The sequence below is a fragment of the Hoplias malabaricus genome, chromosome 7 (genome assembly GCF_029633855.1).
Source record: "Hoplias malabaricus isolate fHopMal1 chromosome 7, fHopMal1.hap1, whole genome shotgun sequence".
In the NCBI taxonomy this organism is placed as follows: Eukaryota; Metazoa; Chordata; class Actinopteri; order Characiformes; family Erythrinidae; genus Hoplias; species Hoplias malabaricus.
In genome coordinates this window covers 14,266,861-14,276,840 of record NC_089806.1, presented here as the reverse complement: position 1 = coordinate 14,276,840, position 9,980 = coordinate 14,266,861, and the positions used below count along the sequence as shown (strand labels likewise).

General features: G+C 39.0%; 2 protein-coding genes across 2 annotated transcripts in view; both read left to right on the top strand.

The window, feature by feature from the left end:
* foxf2b (forkhead box F2b) overlaps nucleotides 1–1,751 on the top strand; it is a 3,679-nt gene extending 1,928 nt beyond the window's left edge. Inside the window, exon 2 of the mRNA XM_066677140.1 lies at nucleotides 1,386–1,751. Within this exon, the coding sequence (XP_066533237.1) occupies nucleotides 1,386–1,561 (176 nt within the window). The 3' untranslated portion in view covers nucleotides 1,562–1,751. The remainder of the gene's footprint in view (nucleotides 1–1,385) is intronic.
* Nucleotides 1,752–7,752: 6,001 nt separating this feature from the next.
* On the top strand, nucleotides 7,753–9,856 carry foxc1b (forkhead box C1b). Its single transcript, XM_066677141.1, has one exon. The coding sequence runs from the start codon at nucleotides 7,950–7,952 to the stop codon at nucleotides 8,913–8,915; it is 966 nt and encodes a 321-aa protein (XP_066533238.1). The 5' UTR covers nucleotides 7,753–7,949; the 3' UTR covers nucleotides 8,916–9,856.
* Nucleotides 9,857–9,980: the final 124 nt, after the last annotated feature.

Below are 9,980 nucleotides of genomic sequence, written 5' to 3'. Positions count from 1 at the left end.
ATTACCGTCCATTTAATCCACTACACGCTCCAAGAAGACATTCCATTACACTCATGTACAAGAGAAGACGTAAACTATCCTATGCCAATCCATTAGAGCTTCACACAGGGCCCACCACACTCCCTTCCTACCTGCAGCCACATTATTCATATAGAAACTGATTTATGTTACAAGGCGACACTGTGTTAATATTTCTAACAAACTTTAAACCCTCCATCAACATTTGTTTGGATTTTTTGGTCCACGATTCACAATAAAATACATTTGGACACGCGTTTAATGCAACACCGAACAATTAACTGATGATACATTAACAAACTGATGTTAACGTTAAGATAAAAAAGAGTCAAAAAGACTACAGTAAAAGTTTATGGATTTAAACTGTGTTTCCACATTCGGAAATCACATAATAATAATAATAATAATAATAATAATAATAATAATAATAATAATAATAATAAAAATAATAATAATAATAATAATAATAATAATAATAGACAGAAATCCTGAGGGAGGTGAGTGATGGTGAGTTTAAAAAACGCACAATACGTTTATTTATATTCAATAAACATTTACTATCTTTATAAATGTTTTCTTTTATTTATTTTTTCAAACCTGATTTATGGTCTACGTCATGTGATTTGAAGTGTGACTGGTCTAAAACTGGCAGTCTAAGTTATCTCATTTGTTTGGTATTTAACTGTAAATATTTGCTAAGGTTTGCTTCTAAATCAAACTAAAATCCAGTTTCATCTACTTTCTAATGTTCATCTTATACGATGCTGGAAGTAGATTTCACAGTTTAAATGTTACTTTATTTAATATTAATTTAACTGAAATTGAAAATGTAAAGAAAACCATAGGTTCAGGATTCAAAAATAAACATTCACACAAGCCGTTACTGTTTTTTGTTTGTTTTTTTAACTGCTTTTTAGATTCTTTTTAGCAATAAATTTTGATGCAAGATTTTTCTTAGAAACAAAATATATATATATATATATTTCAGTGCTCTACAAGTCTGCTCTTTTTGTCAGACCTCTTCTTCGTTTAAGAACGAGGATTTTTTCTTTTTTAAGGAAAGCATTCAATACTTATTTACAATTTTGGATGGACAGTATTTCCCTCTGTTTTTAGGTTCAGTTCCTGCACTCGCTGCTCATTTTGGATTTTTATTAATTGATGTTTAAACTTAAACGTTACAATGAGAGTAAATAAGCCTCACAAACGTCTTTTCTCAAATAAGAAAATTATATAACGAATCTACACAATTAAAATGTGTACACTGTAGATCATTGATGAAATACAGATTACATCACCACAATGTGTAAATGAGGAGTGAACGCTGTTGACCTGGAGCTCGTTGCTGACGCTGTGTTTGTGTGCAGTTGGTGTTCATCAGGCGCATTCCTCTCCTGCTGTTGAACGGAAAGAATTTGTACTCAACTTCAACGGAATCTCATCACTGCCTTCGTCTGGGAGCGGATATTACCACCACCATCATCACCTCTATCCTCCTCATTCTCAGAGCGCTCTTCAGGACGTTAAACCGTGTGTGATGTGAAGGTGAAGCACTTTCAACGCACAGAGGAGCACGAGGATTGTTCACGACAACTGAGACTTCAACATGAGAACGTTATTATGTTATTATTATATTATTAATTATTAATATTAGTGTGAGGTAGAATTTGTGTCTGAGAAAAGACTCTAAACAAAGCTCTACTCTAAACCCCGTCTCTCTCTCTCTCTCTCTCTCTCTCTCTCTCTCTCTCTTTCTCGAATTCTGGATATATGTATAGGCCTAAATGCAGTTTAACTGTATTATTGTGTATTCTGTAATAAAAGATGTAACAAATCTGCAATGTTTTTATCAAACGACGACCAAAAACACTGCAAAGGTTCTTCACACCCAGCTGCAAAGAGTGAACAGCGAAGAATAAAACAAACAGAAAATAAACAAATAAATATTTAAAAATAAAGATACCCAACATCATAATTACTACTACTTCTAACAGTACAGTTATGCTATGTATGATTTTAACTGCTCTATGAAGGGACTCGGAGCACAATCACTGGGCTGTTGGGTGCATTTAGTGTAAATCTAGAACTCGTTATTATCATCTAACCCTTTTTGAAAAGAAAAAGCTGATTTTTTTTATTACATTAACTGAAGACGCAGCTTGGTTTCTATCAGAGCGGTATTTATTCCTCTTCTCTGATTGTCTTTGAGCTGATACTAGTGCCTTCATCACGAAGATTATGTACTTATATTATATCTGAGGATTTATTGTCTTCAGCGGTGTCATTTAATAAACAAACACGAGGAAAAGACGCATTTAAAGAGCCTTAAAGGGTTTACATTCTAACCCCATGACAGCTCAGTGTGAGCCAGGAAACGGCTTCCACACTGAAAACACTACAGATTTAAATAGAGGGATGTTAAGGTCACACGCAGTAAGAGTGCAGGTCTCTAAACACACTTCTGATAGAAATTAGAGTGTAACTAAGAGCAACGCAGCGAAGAGCCGTTAATAAATCAATAAATATCTTCTTAATTACTATTTATACGAATCTCGCGAAAATTATATATTAATTTTTGAAAAATATATATAAATGAAGTAAAACATAATAGATTATGGAGGAAATTGAAAAAAACAAGAAAACTGTTAGAAGTAAATAACATTAATAGTCATCATTTTTCATTTAATTGCAGTCATTCTTGGGTTCATGGGGTTTCTTAATATGAAATTTGAACTGTCCGTGTTACCCTCTGCTGTGCGGCTCCTAACCTCTGAGCCTGTGATGTTAGTCCGCCGCCCAGCGGCCACTCCATGCTATTGCATATATGAAACATATGGCTATGATTGGCGTGAATGAGCCAGTAAACACAAACGCCAGCTCCAGACACAAGAAAATCTCCAGTTAACTCCAATAAAGCTTCATTTGTGAAAATGGAATAAGTTACTACGAGCAGATCAGTGCGGCAGTCTTGTGGTCACTTTCGACGCTGGCCTCAAATGAATGGCATAAACGTCTTCAGAGAAATGTTTACGTGGAAAGAATCGTAACTGTAAATTAGGTTTCAGCACTTAAACTTTTGACTCTTGTTAAATTGAAATCCAAATCTACAGCTTTATTTAAGCAATTGTCCTCATAAATCTAATTAAGATTTTATCTCCTTTTTGGCTACTGACTTTAAGATGGGAGTACACTGCCCTCTAGTGGACTGGAAATGTATTCTGCTGTCGAAGAAAGGGAAAAGATGAACGCTGTTCTGAATAAAATCTGGATGAGCAGGCGAAGGATTAGGAAAATGACAAGAAAACAACTTGAGGAGAACTGAACGACTTATGAATCGGACCTCGGGTGTTTTTTTTTTTCTTTTACGTTTTACGTTCCCCTTCTCCCATATTTCTAGGACACGGGTTTTAGACACACATGGGTCAGGACATTTTTGCTGGACCTGGCAACCCTGCTCTCATTTTGCCGGTAGCATTGCCAAACTGCTCTTACAAGACCTTTCAATTACTAACCGTCTTTAAGTGTTTGTTGAGAGGTATTTTATGCATATATTACAGACTAACATACGACACTGCTGCTATGACATTAACGTGAGGCAAATTGAAAGTTTAGTCAGGAATGTGTGTGTGTGTTAAACCTGTTCTCTAGCGGCAGCAGCGTTAGCTGAACAGACTTACTGCTGTTACAACTGTTTACTACTCTGTCAGATCTACCCAGTGTGTATTTACTGGTTTAACTCCCAAAATACAAAGGTAGGACACCTTAACACTGGATTAAAACGGAATATCACTTTATAATAAAATGCCTCCACAAATAAAACTATAAGTGGTATATTTTGTAAATTCATTGTAATCTGAATACGATTCCTGTATCAGTGTTTATATTAGTTGTACATTTCTGTATCTGAATGACCAGCTTCCCACTTTAAACAATTATTCAAAGTAAAGGGATATGACATAATCTGCGTAGTACATTAGTACATTATAAAGACATGAACTGTTTTAATTACAGCATTAATAGTTATTTGGATTGATCATGCAGTATATTACGAATATTATTAGTATACTGCATGGTTAATCAATACAACTGTATTAATGCTAGTGATTAAAACAGTCAGTGTTGTTATGACCCAATTCTACTTTGATTACCACTGTATTTTTATTTTAATGTGGGACTAAAGACTTAGTTCTTATTGCCAAAGGGATTATTAATAGTCTTTTATGTATGTCTTTAGTAAGATGAGCAGAGAGAGAGAGAGAGAAAGAAAGGTAAACGTAAAACAAAACACACAGTCTAAGTGGAGTCAAAGTAGTTTATGGGAGAATGGGTGTGTAACATAAATTAGAAGTCAGCATTTGAAGTTGTAAACATTTGTCATTGTGACGTAAAGTGGGTTGTATTCCCGCAGTGTGGACCTCACTAACATTTATTCATTATCTGTAACCGCTTATCCAATTCAGGGTCGCGGTGGGTCCAGAGCCTACCTGGAATCATTGGGCGCAAGGTGGGAATACACCCTGGAGGGGGCGCCAGTCCTTCACAGGGTAACACAGACACACACATACTCACACACTTTTGAGTCGCCAATCCACCTACCAACGTGTGTTTTTGGACTGTGGGAGGACACCGGAGCACCCGGAGGAAACCCATGCGGACACAGGGAAAACACACCAACTCCTCACAGACAGTCACCCGGAGTGGGAATCGAACCCACAACCTCGAGGTCCCTGGAGCTGTGTGACTTACGGCCCAGAATGTAAGTAAGGTCATCCAAACGGGCTTCGATAAATCAGTGTGTCATATAGCAGGATTTACTATAAAATGTGTAGTTCTTGCCAGAAGATATACAGCATTTCACGTCAAACTAAACATACACCGTCTTAATAAGTTATCACTTGGAAATGGCTGGATCATTGGGGCTGCCACGCGGGCTTAATTTGACTTTATTTTATTTTTAATCCCTTAGATTGTTTTAACCATTATATTTATACTAGTATTCGGGATATATTTTAATAATTATTAATCCATAAAATTTCAGGCTTTGACCACAAGATGGCGAACAATGACAGGATTTCTAAAACTGCTCGAGCGGGACTCATCCGCCTCGCGATGCTCTGAGCTTCAAACACAAACACAATCCCCCTCCACCGCCACAAATCAACAACAACCGTCCAGCGCAGACACAGAAGAAAACCAACCGTCAATAAACCAACCAACAAACACAACAACAAACCGCTTTTACACTCCACTCCAAAACCGACGTTAAAGACAGAACAACAGAAGGAAGGAGAGCTGCTCAACACTCAGCTCTCAATAAAAACACAGACTTCACTGCAGCTAAAGAAATAGTACATTTTAGAATTAAAAGTAAATTCTAAATGAGGCTCAAATTAATTTCTAAGTGACTATGGAATGGAATACATGATATAAACAACGATAATAATAATAATAATAATAATAATATTAATAACAGGTAACTTCTTATATTGACCCAAAACTAACATCAAAACATGTAGATTTAAAAATGTATTAGAAGCAATTTTTATTTTTTGTGCCTTACACAAATATAACGAACCGCATATTTAAGCTATATATATATGTTTATGTAATATATATATATTACTTTATTGCCTATTTTGTAATATAACTTAAGGCTTTAACTAAATATTAAATTATACCTACAGTGCTATATCTAAATATTTCTACCTATATTATTATATAATAAATTGAAATGAATAAATAAATTCACGTGCAGTTTTAAAGTAATTTTCATTGGAAAATAAAATTGTAATATATATATATATATATATATATATGAAATTCAATTAATTAATCTTATAATGTCATATTAAGGGCACTGACAGAGCCAGAACAGCAACAATAATCAAAACAAACAGCAGTATGTTTAACACAGATTATTGATTTATTTATGTATTTATTCTTACTTTAATTCCTTTCATTATTGTTTACGTGTCTGTAGTCTGCTTCTGTTCATTAGTATGCATTTATAGTGGTGTTTTATGTAATTGTATGTAATCCTGACAGGTAGCTACTGTGACCCAGACAAACGCCACTGCTCCTCCTCTGTTTCATTGAGGTGAGAAGTGATTCTAATTTATAATCCGCACCATTTGGGGCCAAAACCCTTTCCCTCCTGTGTTCCGTTTGTTCTTCACCTCTGCTTTAAACTTCACGCTGTTTAAAACCTCTAATCCGTTAATAGAAACGTTGGAATGCTGCAAAATTAAAACCATGGAAAAGGATAGAGCTTTCTATCCCTCACTTAAAGCCAGCCTCATTTCAGTTACATCACATTCATTACATTAACCAGACTAGCGAGACCTTCAGTTGTGTTACACATGTACGTCAATGCAACATCAGGAGTCTGGCCAAAGGACTCTTATATTATGGAAATATTCGGGCACCTGATCACATGACGTGTCCTCTACAGAGAAAACGCTGTTGCACATTTAAACACTGTAGTTCATTAGTGGAACAAGTTTTAATAAAAGCAGCACACGGATCTTTCAGACACGGGTCGTTTAGAAAAGACAGTGGCCCTGTTTACAACTCTGTTTGGTTTTATTCAGAATAATTTTACTAAGTGGTTCTTCAGATTGATGGAGAACGTCTTGTGTGTGATAAAATATATATAATGGATAAAAATGATGGTTCTACATAAGTCTTTTGGTTATGAAACTTGTTCTGTATAGAACCCTGAACACTCGAAGAACCTTTTACATGATTCAAGGGTTCTTCACATTGATGGAGAACGTACTATGTTTCAATATTGCACCTTTTAGAAAAGGGTTCTATAAGGAATCAAAAATGGTTCTTCTGTTGTAACAAGCTTGACATCGTAAAGCACATTCCCCATCAGTCTGAAGAACCCTTTCATGACGCAAGGAACCCTTTAATCATACATGAGTTTATTCAAGTGTCCAGGGTTCTTTATAGAACCGTTTTCTTTAATAAAACCACGTGTAGAACCATAATGTGTGTGTACCTCGTTCTGTATTAATTGTTTATAATTAAATTGTGTTGATTTCCTTCTCCTCATTTAATCTCGGGACTCATATTTTGTTCGTTTGTTGAACACTGTTCCATAATAAAATATTACAAATATTCATCTCTCCTTCTGGAGATGAGAATGTAATGTACCTTTAGGGAACACAACTGGACTCTAACACCACTGTAGAGTCCTACACCTACACATTTAAAGGTACATTCACACCGTTGTGACAATAATGTATCTCTACTGTGCCTTTATTTCTGACCGTTTTTAGAGAATGTACTACAACATGTATGTTTAGTATTTATAGTATGTATACTATAGTATTTCTATAGAAATGGAGTATTAAGACGAGCAAAGGATACAAATGAGAATATCGATGTACGTATTGACCCCCACCCCTCTCAAACACCACCCACCATCAGTGATAATAATGAACTTACCACAGGAACGCCTTACTATGGAAATGTCTTTGGGTTTATATCTAGACGTATCCCCCCAATCACAGTCAAGGAGTCGAGCAGCCAATCCCAGCACAGAACGTCAAACAGGCACGAATGCGGGTGGTAAAGAAAAAATCACTTATCTTTTTCCCCCAACACTCAGATCCTGAGTTCTCATTGGCTGCTGGAGGGTTTAGGGGTGGAGCGTGCGAGTACACACACGTGGCCAAAAAGCCTGCACCGTTTTTTTCCATCCAAAAAACGTCTTTCCCTGAAGTGACTGGAAGCAGGAGTCTCCTCGCGCGCCTCTGTCCACTCTCTTGTCTTCTGTAATTTCCTCAAACTGAAACTCCGGAGTGGACTAACTTTCACTTGGACTTCAAGAGCCCGCCGTTCACTTACGCTTTCATCTACAAGTACAGGTTGACGCGCACGGGGGACGTTTTGTTTGTGGATGTCGTGACGGAGAGCGCGCGATGCAGGCGCGTTACGCGGTGCCGAGCCCCGGGTCTCTGGGCGTCGTGCCTTACATGACGGGCGAGCAGGGCTACTACACCGGCATCCCCTCGCCTATGAGCGTGTACACGCACCCGGCGCACGAGCAGTACACCTACCCGTACACGTACCCGCAGCAGCACCAGCACCACACGCAGCACCAGCAGCCGTCTCCGCTGCAGCCCAAGGACGCGGTGAAGCCGCCGTACAGCTACATCGCACTCATCACCATGGCGATCCAGAGCTCGGCGGAGAAGCGCGTGACCCTGAACGGCATCTACCAATTTATCATGGAGCGCTTCCCGTTCTACCGCGAGAACAAGCAGGGCTGGCAGAACAGCATCCGCCACAACCTCAGCCTCAACGAGTGCTTCGTTAAGGTCCCGCGCGACGACAAAAAGCCCGGGAAGGGCAGCTTCTGGACGCTGGACCCGGACTCCTACAACATGTTCGAGAACGGCAGCTTCCTCAGGCGCAGGAGGCGCTTCAAGAAGAAGGACGCGCTCAAGGAGAAGCAGGAGACGCACGAGGAGGCCACGAGCAAGAAGGACAAGGACCAGGAAAAGGAGAGAGAGAAGGAGGAGGAGGTGGTGAAGGAGGTGAAGACGGAGAACGGTGCCTACACGCCGCCGCACACGCCGCATGCGCCCAAAAGCGAGAGCCCCGAAGCCGTGGCCTCGCACTACAGCCCGCCGGCCACCTACACGTACACGTATACTTACACGTATGCGTACACGCACGATGAGCCACCGGCGGCGACGGCGGCAGCGACAGAAGCAGTGCCGGATTACTCGTGCCACGATACACGGCGGAGCGCGCCCTGGTGCCTCGGACAGAGCGCGAGCGCCATGGCAGGACAACAACAGCAGCAGCAGGAGCAACAACAACAACCACAACATCATCAGCAGCAAGGAGGCTTCCCCAGCTTCCAGTGGCCGCTGGCATAAAAACATCTACAGTGTTTGTCTTAAGGGATGAATTTTGCCGTGTGCAAAAGTTTGGGTACCCCGCCGGACAAAGGGCAGGTTGTGTTGTTTTCTCAGTGGCAGTAAGTACACAGAAAATTATAAATGATAATAACGCTAAATGTGGCCTGCAAAATAAGGGCATTGTTATATTTCCATTTTTTCCTTATTTTTTTTTTTAAACATATTTAAAAATAAAGTTGCACAAAGTGAAGCAGACAAATGCCAGTTTGTTTATAATTGTCTATAAAATCAATCAACCAACAAAACTGGATCAGGGGTGTCAAAACATTTTGCACACGACTGTGTACAGCGGTATATTTCGGTTTAAGTATAAATTTGGAAAAACACACACTTAGGTTCGAAAATTCGTAAAACATTTTGAATTATAGATTCATATTGTTTTTCATTATTCATTTGAACGTTTCCCTCAAGAGAATTTACACAGGTCACTTCAGGCAAAAGGACAAACTAAACTCACCCGATGATTCACTATAGATGTTTTATGCAAGTGACTCAATGGACTTCGTGGCTCGCCTCCGGTAACCGGCTGCTGTCCCGGAGCGCGCGAGCACTTATTCGGATTCACACACACACACACACACACACACACAACCGCCTCTGGAAAAAGGGACTGTAATAAAGCGAGCTCTGCGGTGAGTAGAGGAGGCTGAAGGTGCACGCGGATTTCTCTCTCTCTCTCTCTCTCTCTCTCTCTCGGACTTCAATTTAATTTATTCACTGTACACAGAGCGCTTCTCTCCAAAACATGAAACTCTGATGGCTATTTATATCTTTCAGCACGTGACTGTGTACAAAATGATTTGGCTGTTTTTGTTTGTTTGTTTGTTTGTTTTTGTTTTGTTTTGCTTTTTTAAAATATTGTTAATGAAATAATTCCAAATATATTATTTGGTAATAAATGTTCCCTTCTGGTTGGAGCTGAACTCTTGAGTGCTTTAGCGCGGTCATGTTGACCGTATTCTCGTATTCATTTTATCGCCTGTGGCCGTAGACTATACGCGTTCTACAAGAAATTCTGTTCTT